This window comes from Podarcis bocagei (assembly GCF_964188305.1).
Source record: "Podarcis bocagei genome assembly, chromosome: 5".
Lineage (NCBI taxonomy): Eukaryota > Metazoa > Chordata > Lepidosauria > Squamata > Lacertidae > Podarcis > Podarcis bocagei.
The window spans coordinates 72,143,796-72,171,596 of record NC_138129.1 but is presented as its reverse complement, the minus strand read 5'-3'; the positions used below and the strand labels follow the sequence as shown (position 1 = coordinate 72,171,596).

General features: G+C 44.7%; 1 protein-coding gene across 11 annotated transcripts; it reads right to left on the bottom strand.

Moving 5' to 3' along the window:
* SAMD13 (sterile alpha motif domain containing 13) lies at positions 1-27,801 on the bottom strand. 11 transcript variants are annotated; one of them, XM_081193900.1, is made up of 5 exons: positions 27,647-27,801; positions 25,519-25,606; positions 18,471-18,555; positions 9,369-9,480; positions 1-205 (listed from the first exon to the last, which is right to left on the bottom strand). In XM_081193900.1, exons 2-5 carry the CDS (start codon positions 25,535-25,537, stop codon positions 62-64), a joined length of 360 nt encoding a protein of 119 aa, XP_081050026.1. In that variant the 5' UTR covers positions 25,538-25,606; positions 27,647-27,801; the 3' UTR covers positions 1-61. The 11 variants fall into 11 exon arrangements, with proteins under 11 accessions (XP_081050026.1, XP_081050027.1, XP_081050028.1 ...); XM_081193901.1 differs by lacking the exon at positions 25,519-25,606 and having other exon boundaries at positions 27,647-27,800; XM_081193902.1 differs by lacking the exons at positions 25,519-25,606; positions 27,647-27,801 and adding an exon at positions 26,706-26,821.

Genomic DNA, 27,801 nt, shown 5'->3' with positions numbered 1-27,801 from the left:
CAAAGTTGCTTATTTATTCTGAATACCAGAGACACAACATGGTCCCCCATCTGACAGTCCACTATAGGGAAGTGTTCTTGAGATGCTGTGTCTGTAGAGGCTTTACGTGATATTCATAGATCTTCAGTGCAGGTCCCAGTTTTAATGAAAGTCCAGTTAGCACATCATTCCTCGTCATCAACAGTAAAGATTTCCCATCAATTTCCTAAGGGTGGAAATCAATAAATATGTCAGACAATTTATGAAAGCAAGAGGGTGTCAAAAACCTCAAGAAAGTAATGAACCCAGGAACTGGAACAGCTTGCAGAGTCATCACCAGGTGCCCTGGTCTGTACTGTGGCCAAAGGGGCCAGCATGGTCTTCAGATCCAGAAAATGCTACTTCCCTTTCCTCTGAACAGGCTAGGTCAGGCTTCCTCAAACTCGGCCCTCTAGATGTTTTGAGACTACAATTCCCATCATCCCTGACCAGTGGTCCTGCTAGCTACGGATCATTGGAGTTGCAGGCCAAAAACACCTGGAGGGACGAGTTTGAGGAAGCCTGGGCTAGGTCTAAACCAAGACTAAGGTTCCATGCCAGCCAGAGGAATTATGTGAGAATGAGTGTGGTCCCTGAGAAACAGTTCCACTTCCTGTCCAAATACGTCCAGGTCATTCCTGGGCTTACGTCACACTGAGGAACCATCATGGGTCTGGTGGTTCTCAGAGAGGACCAGAAAGTGTAAAGTAAGGGAGAAATCAAATAAAGGAAGAGCTTCCTGTGAGTGGGCAATTCATGTTTAACAGTAGCTTCTGGTCTTTCACCTGCCAGCTTCTTTCTTTTGGTATAGTCTGCCTTAGTGGATGGGAACTCCAAGAAAACACAAAACCTTCCACTGGTCTCCAACCACCATTCTCCCTCACATTCCACACAACTCCCCCAAAGTCCTCACCCCCCCCCCATTCTTATATGCCCATTTCCTGAAAGCTCCTTTCTGGTAGCTTTTTTAATAAAAAAAAATTCTTGTCTCTTGTGCACCTCCAGTTGGTGTAGAAGCAGCTCTAGTGAACTGGGAGCAGGTGATGCCACATACAGGAAACCTGGATTGACCCAAATTTACTCTTATGGTACAGCAGCTGTCAGAAAGCAGCCAAACACGTGACCGTTAAGGGCAGTTATTGGATCGGGTAGTTTTCTTACCTGCCTCAAACCTCAAACTGCCACGATGTCTTAACTTACAACACTTACCCCTGGTGAGCCTGTATAGTATATAAGTATAGGGGCAGTGTTATGAGCAAGAACCATATATAAGTGCTTTTTTAAAAAAATGAGGTTGCAATACTCATATCTTGGTGAAAGTGTGGTCTCTGTGCAAGCACAAAATGGCTGCCGTGGGCAGTCAAAAAACAGTGAGGGTACTGGATACCAGTGAGTACTGTCACACCAAAAGCTGTTGCACCAAAAAGCTGTGTGTATAGCTTGTTTGAGGAAGGCACACCACAGGATTCTGTGTGGAGTGGCAGTACGGTGGTGCCTCGCAAGACGAAAAGAATTCGTTCCGCGAGTCTTTTCGTCTTGCGATGTTTTTCGTCTTGCGAAGCACGGTCCGTCGCAACTGCGCCTCTTCAAGCGGCTTTAAGAAAAAAGCGCAAGACGTTTTTGTCTTGCGAAGCAAGCCCATAGGGAAATTCATCTAGCGAAGCAACGCAAAACCGAAAAACCCTTTCGTCTAGCGAGTTTTTCGTCTTGCGAGGCATTCGTCTTGCGGGGCACCACTGTATACTGACTGGCCAATTTGTACCAATCTGAGATTCCTTATACTTGTGATTTACATCTTATATTGGCCTGCTAATTAAAAGGCCGTGCTGTTATTTGTTCCCAATCCCCAACCCCTGCAACTGAAAGTGTGGCATCAGCTAATATTAAAATAAAACTTAATCTTGATAAGAGTTTAGCATTCAAAATGTAACTAATGACACATACCTGACTATATTTTCAATTAACTTTAATAGACTATGCTTGCATAAATCACACATGGCAAAAATGATGTTGACAAGCTAAACTTGCATCTATGAATTCAGTATTTTATGAGTCTAACATGCCAATTAGGATCCCGCCCCTGCCTGTTCTGCTGCGGTCAGATTCTTGTGATTGAATAAAATTTATTGTTCAAGCTCTCAGGCCATTACAAACAAAATGAAGATGTAACCAGTATTAGTAAAGCCACAAGCATGTCCACATTTGTAATTACAATAACCCACAAAAATTCTATACGCAGAACCCTTTTCAATTATAAATATGTATGGCTTTTAGCTATAGAGGTCACAAACGCTGCCACTCAATGAGAATGAAAGATCTCTGGGTCCATTCAATCAATGCTTGTTGACTGGAGATGCAAAAACATTCTAGGAAGAATAAGGTAAAGGTAAAGGTACCCCTGCCCGTACGGGCCAGTCGTGTCTGACTCTAGGGTTGTGCGCCCATCTCGCTTAAGAGGCCGGGGGCCAGCGCTGTCCGGAGACACTTCCGGGTCACGTGGCCAGCGTGACGAAGCTGCTCTGGCAAGCCAACACCAGCGCAGCACACGGAAACGCCGTTTACCTTCCCGCTATAAAGCGGTACCTATTTATCTACTTGCACTTAGGGGTGCTTTCGAACTGCTAGGTGGGCAGAAGAATAGGTATTCACAATTTGTTTCTGCAGAGAATGCAGGCTGAATAAGATCCTTTAACAACTTACTGCCACAGAAGCTGCTGCCCAAATACTTATTCAGGGAAAAATGCTGACTGTACCAATAACATAATATGAGGTACCACTTTTGAGCTGGGAAGCAAGCACTTCATCTTCCCAGCACTTAGTGGACAGACACCTGCAATGTTTCTCTCCCTTCTGACCCTGCTGGCTAGTCCACAAGCAGCACACAACTTTCAACTTTTAGCATAAGCTAATCCTCATACATACCCTTTTGGTTTGGGCAGAAGCGACACAACAGAGTGATGTGCCTCTTTATGATGCTGAGTCAACATCATATGCCTGATCTCGTGCAGGTGCCTGTGTTTGATCTCACAAAAACAAAAGGATGCAGACTTAGGGAACCAAGTGGCGTATTCACCAGGAGACATCATTAATAATCCTTAGTGCTTTGTTGTTTTTCTCAGCCAGAGCATGCCGGAGCGCAGTTCCAGCACCTCTCAGGTGGGCACCATTGCACTATATAGACACCTTCACTTCTCTACCTGGACACCTGAGCTTTCATTGGGTGAGATTCTCAGGCCTCAGATTGCATTCAGCAAAAAGGGGCTGTAGACATGCATTACTGTGAGGCTGAGTGTCCAGACTGCATTTAAACACAGTGGTACCTCGGGTTACATATGCTTAGGTTACAGGCTCTGCTAACCCAGAAATATTACCTTGGCTTAAGAACTTTGCTTCAGGATGAGAACAGAAATCGTGCAGCGGCGGCACAGCAGCAGCAGGAGGCCCCATTAGCTAAAGTGGTGCTTCAGGTTAAGAACAGTTTCAGGTTAAGAACAGACCTCCAGAACGAATTAAGTTCTTAACGCGAGGTACCACTCTATATACAAATGGGATCTACAACAAAATGTTGCAGCCCGGGTAGTACCGTTCAGGATTCCAGCCAACTCCATTCCACTTCCTCCTCCCTCCCCAGTTTTCAGTTCCCTGGTCAACAGTCAGTCAGCATTCTATTGCCACTGAGAACGTTCAGTTCTCATTGCGTAGTAGGGATCCCCCAACCCTGCATTTTATTTTATTTTTGGTACTTCTGAAACCGCTGGGGTTCATATGATGTCATGAGCGGGGCCAATGTACATGGCTAGAGAAAAAGAGCTTTGCAGGCCAAGTGTGACTTGTGGGCTGAAGTCTCCTCACGCATGCCTAAATAAAGCTCATGATGAGTCTGGGGGAAGCTTTTCTAATAAGCTATTGCCCGCCCAAAGGTTTGCCTGAACCGCCAAGCACCACAAAGCATTTCCACCAGCCCATTGCACAATGCGAAACACAGCACAAGTTCCTAATAGGCTCAGTACCCAAGCGTAGCAGCTGCCCCTTACCAATTGACAGCCGGGAGCCCTTCAGTAACAGATGGGCTGCTCCTCAACTTCAACGCGTTCCTTGCCGTCCACCACAATTCTCTTGGTTACAACCTTTTTGCCGTCCACAACCTTGCTGGTGGTAATGATAGACTTGAACCTTCCTTTCCTGCCACTGTGGAGAGCAGTGCAGGAACAGCTGCCGGTGATCTCAGAGCCAAAGGAAGTGAAGCCGGTTCCTGCAATGGGGGACACCCCACTGATAGAGACGGAGAAGCTGCTGTCGCTTCTGGTTCTTCTTCTTCCGTGGTGGCCTCGCTGGTCGCCAGAAATGTCGTCAAGCAGGTCATCAAAGATATTCAGGGAAAAGGTGTCCACCCCCTTGCGCACATCCAGGGGGGATCTGTGGAAACTCTGTTTGGCGTCGAGATGCCCTTTGTCTCTCTCCTTGTCTCCAGACCCACCATGTCTGCATGTACCTCTGCCTCTTTCATGCCACCCTCTCTCACGTCCGTCTCCTTTGCGGGATCGGTCATAGGCATCCCTCTTTTTAGTATCAGACAAGACCTCGTACGCTTTAGAGAGCTCTATGAATTTCTTTTCTGCTGCTTCCCTGTTCCCTGGGTTTTTATCTGGGTGCACTTTTAAGGCCAACTGCCGGTAGGCTTTCTTAATGTTATCCGCAGACGCGGTTTTTTGCACTCCCAGAACCTCGTAATAATTCACCATCTTCTTCCAACGGTCTTAAGCATAAATATCTGCTTCCTCTGTTCCTGGCAAATATCTGAACAATATCCCGATTACGTCCTGGCACCTGGTCAGTCTCACAGTTGAAAGGTTATTAGTACATTTTCCAAAAGAAGGCAGGCCTGAAATAACATGAGGCACTACATGTCTTTGTGTGCACCACCGTTGCTTAGGGTTTTAACAGCAATATCTGGGGCACTGACAAACAGGTTGGGGGCAGGGGGAAAGCTGTTTCAACATCCAACGACTGATTTCAAAATGGTTCAAACAGTCCACTGTCAGGGAGAAATTGTGACATCGCTATGACATCAGCCAACTGCTAGGTTTGAGCCATTTTCATTTGCATACGGCAATTTCATTGGCTATGAGGGTGGGATGCTCGCCCTTCAGAATTCGATGACATCAGAGAATAAGAAGATAAGGATGAGCACAGATGTAAGGCACTTTGATTTTGGAAAGTTGCCAGGGGGATTATACTTTCTGCTAAAGTACAAGATATGAAAAGATCTGCATTTACTCATATACCCACTAGCCAGCTGCATTGCCAAGATATATGTTTTTCATAGGCAGACATAATAGCAAAGCTGTAGACACAGCATGCTAGCAACTTGTTGGGATAATTTAAATGAAAGAACTATCTTCAGATAATGAAAATTAAAACTGTATAATTTCCTTTGAGGTTGTTGGGGTGTTTTTAGAAGCATGCAGAGCAGATGGTATCTGAAAGGATCGTTTCAAGTATGAATAGCTTCTGCATTTGTATCTGGCTGGCTTCTGCTCCTGATTAGTAAAGTTTTGACATCTTCTGGTTTGCTGATTTTCACTTTGGTTATTAACAGGGAACTTTTCTTGCCTGCATATTCAGAATCCCAACAGCATCTTGAGATTAAGTGGACAACTCAGGGTTAGAAGTGCTTACACTCATCCACAATAAACAAGCATCCTGAATTGCGTTCCTCTTTATTCTCCTCCCTACAGGACCTCCCTTTAGCAACATGGATTCCACTCCCACCGAATCTGTTCACCAACTACTAGTGGAAGGTGCAATCTTCCACCCACGGTTTTTCTACGGCTGTGGTGACTATACACTGCTTGCAAACCAGCCATATATAGGGAGAAGACTTCACACCCCACGAGCATTGTGGGAGAAGCCGATTTCTGTTTACTCCTTCAGACAGATGTTAAAAATCATTATTTATCACCAAGTGTTCCTTGATAGCCACGCTCATTGCTTTTGCTCTTGGTGTTGCATATATCCCCTCTAGCCTTTCAAAAAAAACCTTGTTGATATTTTGCCGTTTTGAACTTAATTCTCTATTAAACTGTGCTGTGTTGCTTCAGTTTTGTTTACTTATTAAGAATATTTTTGCACAGCTGTATCATAAAAATATCAGGGCGGTGGGGTGAAGACAACTGAAAATGCAAGTAACCATTAAAGTGACTGGCTAACTGAACAGCTGCAAAGTTTTGTAGGACTAAGTTTTGTAGGACTAAGAGTAGGGAGACCCAGGTTCAAACCCCTGGTTACGAGGTTTTCACCTCCATTTCATTTTCAGGAGTGAAGCAAGGGTAAGTTTGGCTAAAGCTAAGGATCATGGGAAATTGCTCTCCTGCCTCAACCTCCTGTATAGTCTTGCAGCTGATTTCCCTATGTTTGACCTCCTTGCCAGCGAGGTCACGAGGATCCAGAAAGTTCATTGACTGACTCAGCAGGGTTGCTAGGTTGCAGTGATGGCAATAAGGCAAAGCGATTGGTAAACAAAAGGTCAGCAAATAAATGTAATAAAAGAACAGACCTTCCCATCTAATTAGTGCCCAGCCGGAAAGGGAGGGAAGCAACTGGGCGGAATGAGCCAACACAGTCAACCTAGCCATGTTTGTGCCAGTCTTGTAAAAATATTACTACAGCAAAGTAAGATGAAGCTGTAGAAAAATGACTCCTACACCGTTGCGGTAATGAATGAAGGGCCCTTGAAGGAAAAGGCCGGAGTACAGGTATGCCCGGAGAGAATCAGCAAAGGGTGTGTGGCTGGAACGGTGTGGGTTACGTTTTGTCTTTGTAAGGCTGCTGTTACAGGCTGGCAACCTCAACTGGGAGTTCTGGATTGCTAAAAGCTGCCTTCCTACCAGAAATTCCTGAAGATGCCATATTTTCCCCACCTCTGCACCAGAGGGAGGAATTTCTGGGCACCTTGCCAAAGCTCAGAATTCTGCTAGGGCCCTCCCGCCCCCAACCCCCTCGCCTCTTGGGCTCCTGCTCCTTCCTGTGCTCCAATTGCCCGTTCCCCCTGTCCTCTTGGAACATGCAAGCAGCAAGGAGGCAAAGCACTGCCTTTCCCATTGCTTGCCCCCTCTCCCTCTAGGTAGCTGTGCACATTTGGCCCAGAGGAAGTTAATGGGCTTCAGGGCAGAGGACATGGATCTAAACAGGGATGGGCCCCAACGCTCTCTCTGGCCTCGTCACTGTGGCATCCTCAGGTCACCTTCATCATCGCTGCTGCCAGAACATCCTCCCATGCCAAGGCAGTGCTCTCTCAAGGAACTGCACACACCACCAATCAAGCACTAGCTCCCTCCAGGGTCTCTGCGATTTCAAGGCTAGCAGTTGATGCCAGTCTAATTGCTGGTCCTGCTGTGCCTTCCCAGCCAAGCTTCCTTGGCAGGAGAACCTGGAAGATGCCTTACATAAGACGTCCGGATGAGTAAATAAACCCTGCTGGGTAAGCAGGGTTTTCATCACCTGGCCACGGCAGCTAATCCAAACAAGGCAATTAACCAACTTACAACTGTAGTACTGCGGTTACACAAAACCTATCAGCAGTGCCCGCCTCAAGTTATTACTTAATGTTAGCTGTATCACAGAGTCAGTCTGAAAGCAGGTCTGTGGATCGACACCAGCCATCATGCTGGCAGCAGGGTTTAGGTCGGCCCCAAACAATTTTGGAGTACCAGGACTTAAGCCCCAGGAGATTCCAAGTGCACTGCTGAGCACGGGCAGAACACATTTCAGGTAACAACATCCTCATCCATCCAGCATCAGGGGTCGGAGGATGTGATTTCAAATCAACACCCCTTCCCCTCTCTTTTTTTAGATACTGAGGATAGGGGATAGAGTTAGCGAGGCTTTCTGATGTCCCCAGCTACAGCTTGAAGCAATCTCCTTTTGGGCCAGCGAACAGGAGGGAGGAGAGTGGTTGTCTTGACGCAGCTTCCCCTAACCAGGTATCCTCCACTTGTTTTTGAACAACCACAATTCACATCAGCCCCGCCAGTTTGGCTGGGGGTCAGTTTGGCTGGGAAAGGCTAGTCTCCTGCCTACGAGAAGATCTCCATTCCTTTCTAAATCTCCAGTTCGGATAAAAGGCTCAGCACTCTCACCTACCCACACCTGGGTGCTGGAGAAATCCAGCCGCCCATCGTTTTCTTCCACACAGAAACAAACACATGCACGACTCCAAATCCATACTACAACTGAGAGTGAAGACGAAAAGGATGTGCGGAGGTTGAACTGCTAACAAGGCAGCAGTGCAGCAAATGAAGCTTGCTCGGTTTCTTCCACAAACCAGAAGTCACACATGGGTTGGATTTGGCAAATGCAAGGACTGCACAAAATAAATGAAAATAATAAATAGTAATAGTAATAATAATAATAATAATAATAATAATAATAATAATAATGTGAATCAGCTCACATTTAAAGGCAAGTCTACGTAATTTGTGCTTGCTTGACAAAACAGTACACGAACTGAAACACAGTCATCCTTGGGGAGGTACACCAGTGAAAGATTTGCTACCTGAGCCCTGGCTAAGCCAGCACAGCTTCACCTCAGCCAGGACGAGGGACTTATGCTAGCATATCCCTGGCTGAACCAGAAGGAGGGAACTAGACCAGCTCAGCTGGGACAGCTCACAACCCACCTATTACTAACTCGCTTAGTAATATCTGGGTGGATCTTGGGTTTGGATTATACTGTAAATGCATCCATTTCATTTTTGTTGGCACTCCATTCCATCCCGTTTGGTGTGATTTTTTTCTTCTAAAAAAAGAACGCCCAAAATATTTGCATTTATATTGTATGCATTTCCCTCAAAATACACATTTTCCCATGCTTTCCCATGCATTTTAAGAGCATCCAGACGGTAAAACACATATTTTTCTGCACCCAATACTTTTGCGCACCTAAACTGCATTGCAAAATGAGTAATCAGATTGGGAGCTGTGTTTTGATCTGCCAGCAAGTTTGAGACTGTTAAATTGGGCGGAATTGCAGCCTTAAGCGTTATGCCCAAGTTCACAAATGTGGTAGAGCCAGGCAGTTTTGCCAATAAGCAATCCTAGACATGCCTGCTCAGAAGTTAAGTCCAGCTAAGTTTACTGGGGCTTACTCTTAGAAACAGTGTGCATAGCCTTACAGGCGTAATCATACAAACACGCCCCTCCCCTCCAACTATGCCATGTTGGTCTTCTAGAACAGAAGCAAAGAATTCAACTAAGTAATCCTTCTGTGACAACTGCCTACACTGCTTCTTAGGAGTGTCCCCAGGCGCATAGGCAAACAGTTACAAGGTGGATTGTCCAAACAGATTTACCTGCTCTTGAAAAGCATGAGCCTGTTCTTCAAAGCCCACTGTTCTGAAATAATTCACCACATCTGTAACCGCCCAGTCAGCAGGATCAGGTGGTCTTCCATTCTCTACCAAGCTACGAAATTTTAAAAAATGCAAGCAAATGTTAATATTTGTGCATCGCACTGTTGGTTTACATGTACCAGGTGCTGAGTAACTTATTGCTCCCTAAGAGAGAAGGGAAACTCACCATAAGGAAGGAAAGGCAAGCTCACCTGCGTTCTAACCCTCACAAATACCTTGCTGAGTCAAGAGACCCGGTCTGATTTTAAGCCTGCGCTCTTCTTGGGTTAAACCAACAAACTGATTTCTTTCTTGTGCTTCCAAGGCCCAAAGTCATGGCATTTTCCACCAAAGACCCAAAGTCAGCTGGGCTTACTTTACAAGTGAGGTAGAGAGTATTTCTCTTTGCGAAGGAGATCCTTTCGAAAGAATCAACTGTTGCCCCTCCACAAACAAAAGCAAACACACTGTTGACCAGGCACAGGCAAACTCGGCCCTCCAGATGTTTTGGGACTGCAACTCCCATCATCCCTGACCGCTGGTCCTGTTAGCTGGGGATGATGGGAGCTGTAGTCCCAAAACATCTGGAGGGCCAAGTTTGCCTAGGCCTGCTGTTGACAGTAGGTGGAGCCGGAATGGAAAGTGAGCAGCTTGCAGGACCTGCATAGCTTCTTCTTTCTCAGTGCTGCCACCCCCCACCCCACCTCTTCTTCCCTCTATGCCAGGCATGGCCAAACTTGGCCCTCTAGCTGTTTTGGGACTACCATTCCCATCATCCCTAACTACTGGTCCTGTTAGCTAGGGATGATGGGGGTTGTAGTCCCAAAACAGCTGGAGGGCCAAATTTGGCCATGCCTGCTATGCTAACCCATCTTTGCAAGCCACATGTAATTTGGGCTGCATGAAATTAGGCCCAGGACCACATGGGCCGCAGGTTTCCCACTACAGAGCTGCCACACCCAGCACGTGTAAACTGCATTCAGAAGTCGTATGCGAGACATGTCAGATTTCCTGTGAAGATTCGTTCTTGCTATGTAGCTGCACCTGCAGCTTGGTCTTCTTTCAAGACTGCTTAATAATAACAGTTAAAAGCTTGTGGAATTTGTGGAACTCTATTCCAGTTCAGGTCAGACAGGCGCTTTCATCCCGTTGAACTTCCAGCACCTAATGAAGACTTTTTTAAAAAAAAATTCCAGCAGCTATTTCAATTGATGCCTGATGTTATAGTTTTAAATGACACACACACACACACACACACACACACACAGTATCTTTGTTAAACCACTTAGACTCATTGTAGTGAAGTGGTATATAAATAATAATAATAATAATAATAATAATAATAATAATAATAATAATAATAATTTCTTATTTATTGAATTTATATACCGTCCTATACCTGGAGATCGCAGGGCGGTTCACAGAATAAAATCAATATATAAAACCACAAAATACATAACCAAAATAAAAACAACAACCCAATAACCGCCTCCCCCCAAAACCCCACCTGTTAAAAGGGCATAGGATGTCAATCAAATCAACCAAGGGCCTAGCTAAAAATGAACGTTTTTGCCTGGCACCTAAAGCTGTATAATGAATTATATAATTGTTTAAATAAACAATAAACAAGCTTGTGTATGTGGGATCTTATCTTGGGGCAGGTGTCCCTGAACATGCATCAACCTTGGGCTTGTTTACATTATCCAGGAGCCATCCTGAGGTTCTAGGGAGAATATCAGCTGGGCAAAATATGAGGCTTCTTAGTGTTTTTCCCAAGTAAGCGGCTCCAGGGGCTTAGCTAAGGCATTTCCTGCATAACCTCATGATGAAAATAGCCATTTTCTGTGCATGGTTCTTGCAATAGCAGAAACAGTGTCGCTTACAGTGGTATTTTTTGTTTCTTTTTTTTAAGACAGATGTTTTATGCCAAGCTAACCCAAACTGTGCACCTGAAAAAGCTGAATTATATACCCAACCAAATATTTGTGTGTGAGTTAATTTGCATGCTTTGTTGTACAATGTTTATTATTCTGCATAGTTTAATCTGCTTCACTACAGAGATGTGTGGATCAATAAGCTCCTGCTTCTTGGAAATCTTAATCCATCATTCCTTTGGCCTCCGAGATTCACCACACCCTTTCAAGTATTGTCACAGTCATAAGGACTAGAAACCCATTTGATTCTTTTAAGGCAAGACTCTAATCCAGGGGTCAGCAAACTTTTTCAATCGGGGGCCGGTCCACTGTCGCTCAGACCTTGTGGGGGGCCGGACTATATTTTGAAAAAAAATAAATGAATTAATTCCTATGCCCCACAAATAACCCAGAGATGCATTTTAAATAAAAGCACACATTTTACTCATGTAAAAACACCAGGCAGGCCCCACAAATAACCCAGAGATGCATTTAAAATAAAAGGGCACATTCTACTCATGTAAAAACACGCTGGCCGGATTTAGAAGGTGATTGGGCTGGATTCGGTCCCCGGGCCTTAGTTTGCCTACCCATGCTCTAATCACTACGCCTCACTGGCTCTCCATGAAGTAATAGTACATTAGCATTTCTATAGTACTTTTCAGTATTTAAAACACTTGGCGTACATGACCTCAGTCGCAGGCACTGTTAAGGAAAGGCAATATTGCCAGCCTGCTCCCTTGACCTAGATGAACAGAAGGACATGACAGAGTTCTGGAGGTTCTGGCTACGCAAGTGTAGCATGTTTAGTGCAATTTGGAAAAGCGTAACTAAGATTACTACACAAACCTGTTGATTCCGCTGTTGTGTATATGCTTATATCTGAAATGCAGTCCTTTATGTACATGAGCCAGCTGCTACAGGAATGCAATAAGGCTGGTCTGCTGAGTTACCCATCCTCAGCCTTGTCATTTTGCACTGGGAATGGCATGCAACAGGAAACAAACAGAACCGGAACCATAAACTGGCAAGCTGTACAGTATCTTCTTTTCCTGCTACAGGGACCTGGGGGGAAGAGCTCAAAAGCGCACTGCACACCCATGAAAGCAGAAATGTGTCAACCCCATGGAGCAGCTGCAATCCTAAATAGATGCCAGCCTACCATAATCATGGGGTTGATGGCTGCACCATTCCATGCTCCATATCCTATGGGCTGGTTGCACATTAAATACAGTAGACTATCAATACCGAACTGGTCCCTGTAGACGGAACGGGCAAGCTAAATATCAATTTCCTGACGTGCTAAACTGGCCCACACATTCATGCTTATGTGGATGCAGGGCAGTTTATAAAGGTTTTTTCATAAAATATCCTGTTTTTATACGGCCGTTTTACTGGTTTTATGCTGCATTTTTTTGTTTTAATGGAATTATTTATTGTTTTTATGTTGTGCAGCACTTAGGGGGATTTTCTAAACCATTAAATGGTTTGCAGAGGCATTTAAATAAAATAAAGCAAACCAAAGAAGGCGAGGCTTGAGGGAGACTGGAAACTTTTCACACATGCAGCAAATTGGACACTTGGGGACACACACACACACGTTGTTCACACCCCCAGTATATGCTATACTTGTGGTAGCTGTGAGAGTGCTCACAAAGCCGAGAATCAGCCCAGAGAGAGATCAAACTACCCAGTCAAAACTGCCTGGAAAAACAGCAGCAGCAGCAGCCCACAACCATTACGCCCAAGAGAGGGACTTTGTTCCAGCTCAGTGGTTTTCAACCAATGTGCTGCGGTACCCTGGGGTGCCTTGAATGATGGTCAGGGATGCCACGGGCCAACATTGGCCTCTGTCCCTCTTTCCTTCCCTCCCTTCCCTCTGACGCCCTCTCACATCTCTGCCTCACAAAGGTTTGCACAGCTGTTTCTTGTAGCAGCCCTGCTACAAGCTCTGCAAGTGAATGGTGCCTCTGGGGCTGGCCAGGGCTGCTGGCTGCCAGGAGCTGAGGCAGCCTTGGAGTAAGCAAGCAAGCAAGCAAGCAAGTGGGCAAGGGAGCCCAGCAGGCCAGTCTACCAGCCCTTGCTGTTGGGAATGGACAGACAAGTGTGAGGCCAGGCAGGCAGACACCACGCTGGCCTTTCTTGTGCTTGTTGTGCAATGTCTGCTTGGGAGTTGAGTGCCCAGTGCTGAAGGGGAGCCTATCCATGCAGTGCCCGCTGCTGCCACCCAAGATGAGTAAGGTGCTGGCCTCACATTCCCCTTCAGCCAGTCTCCGTTTGGCCATTCAGACTGGGGGCATCCTCTTTCCAGGCCCCTGGGGGGCAGTGTGAGGAGGCACCTCTCTTTGGGGCAGGTCAGAGACCAGGGGTGGCAGCAGCGGCTGCCCGCAGGACTCCCAAGGAGAGGGGAGAGGAGAGGAGGCTGAGGGAACACTCCACAAAGGAGGGTGTTCGAAAAAGGGTGAGAAGCTGCCAGCTATGCAGGCAAGGGGGTGGCATAACTGGGCTCCTGAGCCCCACAGGGGTGCCGCAGAAAGAATGCAGTTGGTCATGGGAGCTGTGGACTCAAAAAGGTTGAAAACCTCTGCTCTAGCACAGTTGAAAGCCACAGTCCAATCTTTGCACCAGCCATGGGATTGAGAAGGGAACCCTGAACTGCTGACATCTCCTCAGGGCTTTATGCCTGTTCTGTTGAATAGGTTTGCAATCACTGGTGGGATTCGTTGCTTCAGAAGCAGCAAAAGCCACCTCAGCAAAACCCTGGCAAGGGGCAGTTCAAGTACATTAACTTTATGCAATGCTGCTGTTCTGCTGGTTAGAGCTGCAATCATTAGGTGGGGGGAACCCTGCTAGTTTCTTCTCCTTCCATCTCTTCTATTGCCATCATGTTGCAGCAGTAAATAGTCTTGCTTAGGCTGCATTCACATGACAATTTATTCAATTTTCACATTATATTTCAGCTTTCACAGGATGTAAAAAGCCACTTCCGGAACTACAGTGGAATACAGTGGTACCTTGGGTTAAGTACCGGTACTTAATTCATTCTGGAGGTCTGTTCTTAACCTGAAACTGTTCTTAACCTGAAGCACCACTTTAGATAATGGGGCCTCCCACTGCCGCCGGAGCACGATTTCTGTTCTCATCCTGAAGCAAAGTTCTTAACCCGAGGTACTATTTCTGGGTTAGCGGAGTCTGTAACCTAAAGCGTATGTAACCTGAAGCGTACGTAACCCAAGGTACCACTGTATAGCACAAGTTTAGCAGTTGATTCCACATGGATTCCCCCCCCCCCAGAAGCAAATAACACATAGATGAGCACTGAACTTGGCATCTAGTTCTAGAAGTGGCTTCTATGTCGTGTGAAAGCTCAAATATAATGCAGAGCTTAACAAAGGGGGGGAAAGGGAAATGGAATAAGCTGTGATGTGAATGCAGTGTTCAAACAACAACAGCCCAATCCGCCCCACCATGGACCGAAAACAGTTTAAAATCCTACTTGTAATCACTGCCGCAAAGTGACAAATACTTAATAGAGGAAGACATACATCACATGTAGACATCTAAAACTCAGTTTCTGCACTAGCTAATTATGCTTCCCCATGGTTTCTTTTTTAAAAATAAAAATAAAGAAATGACTCCATTAGCATCCAACTCCTAATCATAAGAGCCGAAGGGCAAAGGATTTAATCTAAGCTGGTCTGGTTTTGATTTCCTCTGCTGTGAACCTGATACAAGGCTACTAATTGAAAGGGATTTATAAGAGGGTGTTTAGAATTGTAATACATGGATACTTATTGCATATTAGCAGATTGCATTGGTTATCTCCAAGCAGGAGTTAAAAATTAATGGAAGATGCTTGCCAAGACTGGAGCCTACAAAACAACGTGGTGGAATGAGAACATGCTCTTTCACCATCTTGTGGTAACTACATGAAGTAAGTGGCTTCCCCCCACCCTTTTCATCTATGTAGATATGTACTTAGGTATTACAATATAGCTTCATCAACATAATGCCTAGAGAGCTGAGACAGAAAAATATGTGCATCTAAACTGGCACCCTAAGCATCAGGATCACAGCCAACAAAGGTTATGCCCATACATTATGTTATGCATTTATCAACCTTAAGGGGTGGGTCCCAATCGTAAAATCAAAGGATTGTAGAGTTGGAAGGGACCTTGAGGATCGTCTTGTCCAACCCCCTGCAATGCAGCTGTCCCATACGGGGATTGAACCGGCAACCCTGGCATTATTTCAGCACTATGCTCTAACCAGCTGAGCTGTTGAACTACAATTCCCTTCAGCCCCACAGAGCATGGCCAGTGGTCAAGGATTATGGGAGTTGTAGTCCAAGAACATATGGAGGGCCACAGGTTCCCCTTCCTCAAGGTTGATGGATGCTTAAATTATGCAACATGTAATTTCTACCTATGCTATCATATTATAAACTAATATCTAAAAAAATTAGTCCAGCAAATAGAAATCATGTTGATGTGCAAATACGAGGTGTGTAGGGATATCGCGGAGCGGGGAGTGGGGCCCGGAGGGAGCACACTTCCCCGCCAGCAGGCAGCCACAGTCTGCCTGCACGTGTGACCTTGGGGTGCAGGGAAACCCTCCCCCCCCCAGACAAGCCACAGCTGTCTGGTACATCGTTCCACCTATGTCTGACCTTTTGCGGTCTCAGAAGTCAGTGGTGTCCTGTCTGTAAGTTTTCCCCCGAGACCTTTTGTCTCCTACATCATACACTGTGCAAGGGGAAAATGACGCTGTGGAACAGGTGCCAAAATAGTTTTGTATCACCCCACGATCGCGGGACGGAAGATGTGTAAAGGTCACAGCCCAAAATGTATTTGCCTAGCTTGCATGTTTGTCTCAATAAAAGGAGGCTCCACAGGAATGGTGGTAGCTCGCTTCAGACCACCTGTGCGCAGCTCACATGATGATCAACACCTGTCTTGGGCCTTCACTTCAAGGTGTGTTCAGATAGGAATAAGACCAGCTCCCCCAATGTGTGTATGCACCCCCCTTGTTTCTCCGATGTGGCTGTAAAGAGTTTGGAAGTTTGTCTTCTGTTTTTGATTAACCACAGCCTATCCAGGCACCTGGACCTCACAAACTGTTAATCGTAACTATAGTTGGTTTGATACAAAGCAACTTCGCAAGTTGCGGTTTAGGGAGCCAGCTTCTTTCACAAACCATAGTTAAGATTAACTTTGGATGCAACCTCAAACAGTGTTTAATTGAACTAAGCATTTTTATACCACCTTTCATATGGCAGCAAAAAGCAGTGCAAAATACAAAAGAAAAAACCGTTAAAATATCAACAGCCTCTACAACAATAGAGGACATAAGGCAGCAATGATCAAGAGAAAGCAAAACGTTGACGTTGAATTCTGGAACTGAGCACTGGCCAAAGTCTCGGTATGTAAGTATGTCTTCAACAGGTGCTGAAATACTAATAATGTTGGCACCTATCTGAGCTCAAGGTGGAGATGTTTCGACTGAGAGGGTGCCACCACAGAGAAGGCCCCAAAATGCAGCACCACTAGGGCAGCCTCCTCAGCTAATTACAATGGGTGAGCAGAGCAGTAAAGGAGAGGTGCTTTTTCAAGTAACCTGCTCCTAAGCTTTTCAGGGTTTTATAGGTCAGATCCAAAAAACCTGGTTTGACAGCTAATTAGTAGCCAGTGTAATTCTGTTGGGAGTGTGTGTGCAGCATGGCTATCCAGTAAGCTGCTTGCAAACTCCTCCTCCTGGCTATGCCAGAGATTGTGAAAAGCTTCAGCTGCCACTTTCAAAGAACATTAGAACACTTACGAAATATTATATTTAAACCCTTTAGCAGCAAGTGCAAACGATTGGATTATTTCAAGGTATGGACTCCACCACTGAACTACAGCTCAGTGGTCTTGATATCAGCAGGTTGTGGGGAGTCAGCAAAGGAATACCATCTACTGTATCCTTGTTGACGAACTCTCAACTGTTTACTGTAGGACAAAAATATTTTGTCTCTGTCTAGCATGAACCTATTGGTTCTAGGTCCACGATGCAAAAGAAACTTCTCATTTACCAACAGAAGTGGCATCTGGATAAACTATCAACAAGGATTACAAGATGCAATCTGATGTCCCTTTCAGGAATCTGCTCATGAAGCTGCAGATGGGACTTCCACCCTGAGACTGTTGCTACAGTGCCACCTACCGGCGGGCAGTTCCAAATGCACTCAAAGGAGCCAATTCCTTATTCAAAATTTCATCCTCCAATGGCTTCTCAAACCAAGGAGGATGGAGAAGAGAAGAGGAATAAATGAATTCCCACCATCCTCTTGATATATTCCGTGTCTTCCACAGTTAACACTATGAGTTACTGTTGATCTGTACCACAGAAGGCCTTAAAATAACAACACTATTGCATTGAAGCATTTAAGACATCAAAGGAAAGAACAATCACTATGGCATGTGCTTTGCTAGTAAGATATGGATAAACAACACAACACACAAACCACAGAGGGCAAATACTGGCATTTTAATGCCAACTGGGTTGCTAGGCGCAATTTTGGACCAGGTTCATGAACTGAGAAACTGTGTGTGTGACCCTATTAATTCTCCTCTGTGACTTTCAATAACCACAAACATGGTGTCCTTTCAGACACCTGATTGAGGTGGCTCTGCTCCTGCCAGGAGAGTTGATTCCTGCAGTCCCACAGCTGTGGGGCTATGCATTTCTGCAGGGGTCATATTTCCTACCCCATGCTATCTAAACATCTACATGAAGCCACCTAATGAGGTCATCCAGGTAATTTGGCATGAGATGCTGTCAGTTGAACAGATTTCACCAAACTATACTTCTCATTTTCATCCAGTTCAGCTGGTGGTGGGTAGAAATACTGAATCAAGTGCCTGGAGATTACTGACAGACTAGATGAGGGGCCAATACACTGACCTCAATCCCGACAAAACAGGGATGCTATATTGATGGATGTTTTCTCTAACTAGAGCACCTTTCACGTGGGTTCTGGCACCTCTCAGATGGGCACCATTGCCACTCTTAAGAGAACAAGGAAGGTGTTTGTGGTGAATTCCGGCACCTCTTTTCTCGAAAAAATGGCACTGACTGTTCTCAAAATGACTGTCCCAAGGAAACCACTTACTTTTCTGTGTCGAGAGATCCATTTTCCTTGTTCTCCATGTCAATGGACAGCATGGGGAGGCCGGGAGTGTCTTTTATGTCAGGAGCTAGATTAATAAAGATGAGAAAGAAGAAAGCTACACTGACTTGGAAGCTATAGCTAAAGAGTACCTCAACCGAGGAGATCAAACCTTGATTTTTCCCTTGAAAAAAAAATCAGATAAAATAAGATAAAAGTGGTGGGGAAGTATCACCCACCCATGAGTCTTCAAATTACATTATCTCTAAAAGAAAACTTGGTTAAATTCTGTTTGGAGCTTCAACAAATGAGATAGCCATATTGTCAATTGGCATGAAGTGTGTTCCTCTGGCCGTGGACTGTGCACGAAGACTTTAGGTCCCCTTGCTCAGAAGGGCACTTGGCAGCCTTTGGGTAAGACGTTTCCTCTCAGACACAGTTCCCCATCTACAAAGACCCAATACGGTATAGTGGTTAGAGCCTCGGAATAGGACCTGGGAGACCAGACTTCAAATTCCCATTTGGCTCATTGGGTGATCTTGCGCCAGTTGATGCCTCTCAGCCTAATGTACCTCAGAGTTGTTGGGATTAAATGAGGGGAAGAATCACGTACACCACCTTGAGCTCCTGGGCGTGGGGGGGGGGAAGGTGGAATATTATTGCAGTAATAAATAATGTGGAAATACAAACAATATCATTTGTTGTGCAGAGAGGAATGAAATGTGCGATACAATCTATCAAATTGCTAGAGTAAAAATGATACTCAGCTACACTATTTCTTCTCCCCAACACCAGTCAAGTTACTTGCCACCCTCACATTAAAAAAAGTGTAACATCAGTATCCTCTGTATTTTTTTTCATTCTACAGGTGAAGCACAAATAACCCGACTCCCAAACATCATAGAGTTCTTTATGCAACAAGTGAAGCATCAATATAGTGTACTGAGTCCAATTTCAATTGCCTCAACCCAGCTGGGTAACTCTTGTGAGAAAAGTACCGCATTTTTCCATCTCTAAGACGCCCCCATGTATAAGACGCCCCCTATTTTTGGGGACTCAGATTTAAGAAAATGGGGGGGAGATATATCTGTGTATAAGACGCCCCCCTAATTTTTGACATTATTTTTTAGGGGGGAAACCTAGTCTTATACATGGAAAAATACCGTAGGTTTCTCACAGCAACACATATGACAATATACATCCCTATCAGTATGGCGATACTCATCCGGGCCCCACGAAATTGGCTGGGTTTGCATGGGAATATTCATCTCACCTCCACACAGTGATGTTATTGCGTACAACTGAATCGGGACCAATACCTTTTCCATAAACACTCTTTGGGATCTCCCGGAGTTCTAGGGCAATTATTTTTTTTTAATCAGCAATGAATAGAATATCAATTAAGTTATTTCTCTTGGGCTCCAGTTAGTGAGGTAATTTTAATTTATCCATGTGTATATTTCTATCCATGTCAACATTTGTGGAAAAGAAATACACACACAAGCTGCAGCAACTGTCTTCAGGGCTATAGCTGACTTTTTAAAGATGTTCTCTCTGCCTATGCCTGCTGAAATGATTTTGGTAGCAATGATTGCAAGCTAGAAGACCTTTCATGCCATTGAACACCATCCTTGCTAAATTTTTAAAAAGCAGGGGGTGGACTTAAGAACTGACTTCATTTATGGGCTCTGGTATAACTGCCTTTTACTTCTTTTTTAAAAAAATTGGTTTGAATTCGGTATGTTTACATTAACAATACTTAAGGTTAACCCACAGTTTCTTGGGTTCAGACAGAACAGTAAGCGGTGGTTAATGAAAAATATAAGCAATCACTTCCAGTTCCTCTTTGTGGCCGTGCCAGAGGAGGAGACGGCTGGTAGGGAAGGACACTAAGTTGAAACAGACACAAAAATGGAGATTCACAGCTGACTTCTTCTTTGCCTCAAGGCAGCAGTAGTGAGGGGCTCATCTGAGGGGGAAGTGAAGCTGGGGCAATTTCATCAGGGAATCAATTCCTTCAACACTGGCTGCCTTGCCAGAAATTGCTATCCTTTACAGTGGTACCTCGGGTTACATATGCTTCAGGTTACATACGCTTCAGGTTACACACTCCGCTAACCCAGAAATAGTGCTTCAGGTTAAGAACTTTGCTTCAGGATAAGAACAGAAATCGGGCTCCAGCAGCGCGGCGGCAGCGGGAGGCCCCATTAGCTAAAGTGGTACCTCAGGTTAAGAACAGTTTCAGGTTAAGAACGGACCTGCGAAACAAATTATGTACTTAACCTGAGGTACCACTGTATTCACTCAGGGCTCCTTCAAATGTCTTTTTTCATTGAACTTTCATGATGATTTGTCCTCATGATGGTATCGGGGCAATTAGTTCTAAGGTGAGGGAGAAGCGTGTACATGGACTGCTTCTTGGTGGCTCTGCAGAAACAAGACACTTTTCCCGCCATTTTAGCAAGCCTGGAGAAGTCAGGGTAAGGGGGACCTTCTAGCTTGCTCAGAGCTGTAGCAAAGCAAGGCTGATTTGCAACTTTTGCAGCTGGGTTTCTAGCCTTTCTAGGTGGAAGGTCAGCAAAAGGCAAGAGAAGGCAGCTGAGGAAAGAAGAAATAGCTACTCCACTCCTGTGATGTAAAAAAACAAACAAACAGGCAAAAGGAAACTTTTTTTCTGGCAAGTGGGGAGGTCAAGTAATGCTAACCTGACTGAAAAAGCAGAGAGAGAAATTCAAACCTGCGAGTTTGTTTTGAGTCGCTGATTTTATAGGTAAACAAAGGCAGAACGATTAGTTAGGGATATTGTTAACCTACTAATGTGAGTGTATGTTGGGTTTTTCTTAAGGATTATTTGTTCTGTTTCTTGATTGCCTTTAAGTCTCTTTGGAGAGAGAGGTGGGGACGGATTTATCTTGAAAACAACATTTAAAAATATTTGCTGTGACCAAAACAAAACATATTACTACTACTACTACTACTACTACTACTACTACTACTACCACCGTTGTGAACAGAATAGGTTTCATAGAAGTGAGAAAACTCAAGATACCATTTTTCATGGTTCTCTACATCTGTATTTTCAAAGTAGGCATGAAGCCCCAGGTATTTAAGATTTGCATATGTTTATGCAACTCAGGAGAGACGTCTAATCCCAAACCAGTTTATTTGGATAGATCTCTCATTTAAGGATATAACCAAACGTTTGCTGTTGTGGGCATGAAATAAAACCAAATGATTACTTTTCCCTCATGAAGGCAGTGCAGAATTCCATTAGTACTCCCATCCAGCCAGCCAGCCATGGCCAGATGCAAAATAATAAAAAAGGCAATTATGAATTGTTAGTTTATAAAGAGGTACGGGGTAATTGTCCCTCGGTACAGATTTGCCTCCCTGCCACAAGATTTGAAATCCAGTCATGTCCAGGCATCCCTATGGGCCGTTAGCCATGACTGTATACACATTCCTCATATGGTTTAACACAGGGGTCTGCAACCCGCGGCTCCGGAGCCGCATGTGGCTCTTTTACACCTTTGCCGTGGTTCCGGGGCAGATACTAGCGAGGGGAGGAGGCGCATTGTGCGCCCCGAGACTCCCCACTGTGGCGGGCGCTGTACTGGCTGTGACGTCGCATGGGGGCGGTGCGTGCGTTAGTCACGCAACGTCCCGACGTCACCTTCCCGGTTTTGCGGCTCCCAGTTTTTTTCCCTTCGGAAACGGGTCCAAGTGGCTCTTTTTGTCTTAAAGGTTGCAGACCCCTGGTTTAACATCAAATGTTTCTTTTCTCTTATTCATTTATTGCATCAAAATTACATGTTAAGAATGAGCCCTGAGCTAAGAAGTAGTGAGGTGTCCCGCCGGGGAAGCAGGTCACTCCTGACTGACCAAGGTCACACTCTGTAACATAAGCATGCCTAAACAGCCATGTCAGACAGTGCTTTGGGTACTTACGAGATGTTATTTGCCACCCACCCAACTCACCACAGCTGGTCAGGATATGCTTGTATTTACAGGATGCATGAGACTCTAGATGAGGTTCTACCCAGCTCTCTGTACGCTCAAACACATTACTGGACATAGGGCCCCAAATTAGCAAGAATCCTGGCCAGCCCTTCTGTATAGTTTTGCAGATTTATGTAGCTGCAGCTTAGGGAAAGGTAACATTTTTAGCTTGTTCAAAACATGGCTTAGCATGACCGACACCTGTTTAAATGCCACTTGCGACTTTATTGAAGCGCAGCCTGTTATGGCGGGTGTGTGAATTGGAAAGCAGAGGTTTCTTGGTGGCGATTCCAAAGCTTTGAAAGTGCTGCCTGCTCCTGCAGGGGACTGTCGGTTTGTTAGGATCATTCATCAGAGGTCCTTCTTACAGGTAATCTCACCATTAGAGGTAACCAGATCTTTACCATGGTAACACCCAAACTCTGGAATGTTCTGCCCAGAGCTCCCTACTGGGCACCAAATTTAACACTGGTTTAAGGTGCAGGGTTAAAAATGGTTTTTAATTTGCCCAAGCCTTTTTGCCTTAGTAAATTTGATGCTGCTTGGAGTTTTAAAAGGTTTTTTTTTTCTTTTTCAAACTGCTTTCCTGCTGGTTATCAATGTGCGGTCATACCTCAGATTACACACGTGATCCGTATGGGAGGCACGTTCGCAACCCGCAGCATTCGCAGCCTGAAGCACCGTGTCTGCGCACGTGCATGGTGTCATTTTGCACTTCTGCGCATGTGCCGAAACCCAGAAGTAACCTGTTCTGGGGCTTCCGGGTTCGGTGCGGTCCGCAGCCCGAAAATGCGCAACCCACAATATTCGTAAGTTGAGATATGACTGTATTTTTTTCAGTGTCTGCTTCTTGTTATTTGTTTTGATTAGCAGGAGCCACCCTAAGAAATCTCTCAACCAGCTTTATAAATAAGCAGGTAGGTAACTCTCCCTTTGCCCAAACTGCTCACCTCCTGACACACACACACAGGCACATATAAACACACACCACATTTCCCCTTGCTCCCGTGCACCAACAGTTGTGATTTGTTCTTGAGAGCAATCCCAGGGTCAATTCTGGCTGTACTATGTTAAATTTAGAGAAGTAAGCACTGGGTTTTTTGGGTTTCTTTTTAACAGAGTAATATGGAAAAGAGGGTTCAAAAGGCTGAGGAACGGAAAGGACTATGAATTTAGAAAATGGGAGACAAGGAACACAGAATTATATGGATATGCATATACTGATGAAATGGGAGAAGACCCCAAGTCTACTTCTGTCTGAGAAATTCATTTTGCCAGCATCTTGAAGCACAGATTTATTTTTATTTCATAAAATGTATACACCACTTGAATGAGGGGGAAAACAACCTTCAAGGCAGTTTACGAAATGATAAAACAAGAAAACCAAAATTACAACAGTACTTTAAAACATACAAAAGTGAACATATTAAAAGAGATTAAAATTACCTCGGCTTTCTCAGCATCTGGGCAGGCTTGTCTAAACATTAGCGTTTAAGCAGGTGCCAAAAAGAGTACGGTGAACGCACCTGCTCGATCTCAATAGGAAGGGGGTTCCTAAGTGTAAGTGCTACCAAACTAAAATGATCAAGTTCTCACAAATGTGGAATGGGTATTATGCAGCACCTGTAAGCAGCGCCAATTCCGTCAACTGGCACAGTCAAGTGGACACATGTGGGGCAAGGTGGTTAGGAAAAAGATTCCTGCACTGTAGAGGGCTGGACTAGATGACTCTTATGATCCCCTTCCAATTCTGTGATTCTATGATCGCGTAGGTAAACTGGTCCTGACTTCTTAAGGGCTTTATATACTAATAGGTTTTATATCCTCAAGGGAACTGGCAAGATATCACAGCTTCCTCCGAGGAGTTCCAAGGTGGCACACATGGTTCTCCACACAAACACCTCCATCTCATCTTCACAATAACCCTGACTGTTGTGTTAGGATTGACAGATGGTGACATGCCTAAGGTCACCTAGAGTTTGTGACTGAGTAGGGATTTGAACTTGTGTTTTCCCAAGTCCTGGTCTGAGATTCTAACCACTACACCATTCTGGCTCTCATCTTTGGGTGTGATCCCATGTATACACCTAAAAACCAGACAGTCCAGCAGCCTTAAGTCCCCTGGTCAATGGATGGGGCCAGTTTGCGCTTCCCTGCAGTCCAGAGTCTTGCTGGCTAGAGTGATGGGGAGAGGGGGCACTGTGATGCCCCAGAGAACAATCTGATTTAGCACACTTACGGTATCTTAAAAACCTCGGAACTGTCAAGTTTGCCCGATACTGTATTTGCAATTGGCACCCATTCATTCTTCCTAAACATTTTCCACACAAATAATAAATTAGCACTGGAAAACCTTTTGCCCTGAGTGGGGAGCAAGCTGTGTGCAGCTGCTCCTTCTCTAGCTGGTGGATGGGGATAGGATCAGTGCTTCCCCCCCAGGGGATATTCAAGGATACAAAGTACCAGCACCTCTTTTGTTGTTGTTAAAAGGTGTTTCCCCCTTGCCATGGCATTCTTCCTGAGAGGCATGAAGTGAAACCTTGGTGTCCTGGTCAAAAGCTTTCAGCTCTGGAGTCCCAGGGTTGGTTGGTTGAGGTGTGTGTGTGTGCCTGTGTGCATGTTATTACAATATGTTGTAAGCCACCTTGAGGTTCATTTAATCAAATAGTGGGCTATAACCCTTCTAAACACGTATCTAAAGAAACACATATCTACTTAAGAGCAACGGAAGATACCTACAGGAAGAGAATGGTCAGTGAACACAACTATTGGCTTCAAGCTCTTAACCTAACTACACTTTCCTGGAATTCACAGGGAACTTCCTAAAAAGTATTTTTTAAAAATAAACTTTTTTAGTATAGAAAGAACACTGAAATACCATGACCCATGTTCCAAAGTGGTCATAACCTCAAGCAAGCTTAAGACAATCCTCATTCTTAACTGCCACAAAGAAGAGTTCAGAGTTTTAAAACAGGATCTCAGAAGTTTTCCATATTAGGTGCATCTAATGTGTTTGTTTTGGATATAAAGAGAACTCATCTTTTTTACTCACACCCCCTCATTCTTTCCATTCTGAAGCTGCTCAATTATCCTCCGTGAATTTCCTTCCAGTAAGTTCCCTGACTGACTGGGTGTTCTACCTTTAAAGCAACAACAACTGCTTAAAAGCAGCAATATGAATGTACGTAGTAGGCAAAGGGAGAATTTAGTGTCAGTTTCATTGTTTTATATTGTGCACCTGAACATAGGCTGTTTAATTTATACTTTTGAAAAACACAGCTGAGTGGGAAGGGAGTAAAGTTTGGGCATGATGCTTTTGTAGGTGTGTCATAACTTTTAGTGCTAAAAAAGCTTTCTGTCTCTAGTCTATCCTCAGAAATGTTGTGAGAATTGGAAGTGAAATCAAGCAAAACAATGTTTTTATTTTATTCTTTGAAAAAACAAACACCCCACACAGATAGAGAAGTAAGCCTGCTAAGAAGTCATTCATCTAATGTGTAGTCCTAAATCCCTAAACACCTTTTAACCAAGAAGCTACAAAGCTTTTAACATCCTTCAAAGTGCCAACACCATGTTATGATGAGAGGATGAAAAGGAAGCTTCCCACACACCATGCAAAACAAACTTTAAAAATAATGCAGCAATGCAAGTAGAATTCAAAAGGGATTTGGAATAAACCAAACGCTAACATTTCTTTCTTTCTCTCTGCAATGATTTTGGAGGGGATCCGTTGCCTGAAGGGAAACATCTAATGAAATATTGTAATTAAAATTATATATATATATATATATATATATATATATATATATATATCTCGCACATCAGGGCTCCTCCACTTTTCTGCTCGACTACATCAAAGCTTCTCAAGAAGGAACAGAAATAGCTGGTGTTTCCATAAAACGGGTGGAGGTAGAAATCACTACAGTACTTGTGTTTTCACAGCTCTCGAGTGTGTAGTAATCCTCCCTGAACATATTTTCTTTATCCCTTCGGGATCATACTCAGTGCATCCCCAAGTCTTGCTTTTCCAGTTTTCGATTGGCTAAATCTTCCTAAACACACATTCCAATATCAAACATGCATTTTTGAAAAGCAGCTGCTTTTAGGGAAGCGCTCACCATTAACTGGGTCAGGAACAAAGAACTGGGGGTAGAGGGGGAGGCAATAATTAAAAGGAGTGGGCCAAACAACAACAAAGACACCCCATTGCAAACGGAGCACACAGCAGAGCTCACTTACCTTTTTTCATTTATACATGCATACATAGCCAGCAAAAGGCTGCCTTCCTCCCAGCACAGCGGCAGCCACATGCAGAGTTCCAACTAGAACACGGGGCAGCCAATCAGAAAGAAGCTGTCATGGAGGGAGGCATGCTGGGAACCGTAGTTCAGAACTCCAGAAACCTGCCGCTTTGGGGGGAATGAATCGTATTTATAGACCCGATGCGAAGGTTCTTGAGCTATATAAGGAGAGGGAGCCCTTGGAGCTGCTGAGCACGCTTCCTCGGGAGTAAGCTCCACTGAAATCAGTGGAAGCGGCTTCCAAATAAACGTGCTGAGATCGAGGACGTTAAAAAGAAAAGGAAAAAAGTCTGAAAACCCGTTGCTTGTGATCCAACATATACAAACCACGCATTTATAAATGCGCTAAACGCTGGAATGAGGGCGGGTGGGTGGAAAAGGTGAAATGGGTGGGGTGGGGGCGCTGAATGAAAGCAAGTTTGGGCTTGAGCAAGGAACTTAAAAAGTATTTATCCTGAAACAACTTTTCCTACTCTTAACATTGCTGGCCTGCTTATCAGGACGTCTGAAAACATGATTTTAATGACCTACTTAATTGGAGGACAAAACATTGTAAATGTCTTAAAAAGAGGCTTTGCTTTTGCTGCAATGGGGGGGGGGGCGCTCAAAGCTCATTGAAGGAGGAGTGGGAAATAAAGTGGAGCTCTTATTAAACACTTGAAAGCAATGAAGTTAAGGAACCATTGCTTTTTGGTAAAGTGAAAGGAAGGAAGAAAAACGCTGTGGTTATGCATTACTCGCCCTTTACCCCTAAGGTCCCCATGGAAGGCAAATCCCAGGGAAACCCGGGAGAAGTCGTGAGAAACCAAACCCAAACTGGAGAAGTCGTTTTCTCCTCGTCCACCTGCCTCCTAAGGCCAGCACAAGCCTGCTCCTTACCTGGCTCCATGGATTACACGAAGCTTCACTTTAAAGCAGCTCAAGGCATAAGGAATTTCGTCGCCCGGAATTACAATCAGCCACCTGCCTCTCTCAAACCAGGTAGGCCGCTGTCCTTCTGCCCCAAAATCAGAGCTGCTTTTCCTATAGTGGCC

Bases quoted from the DNA above. Each gene is read 5' to 3' on its own strand.
- SAMD13 (XM_081193897.1), bottom strand. From the start codon at position 4,760: ATGGTGAATTATTACGAGGTTCTGGGAGTGCAAAAAACCGCGTCTGCG.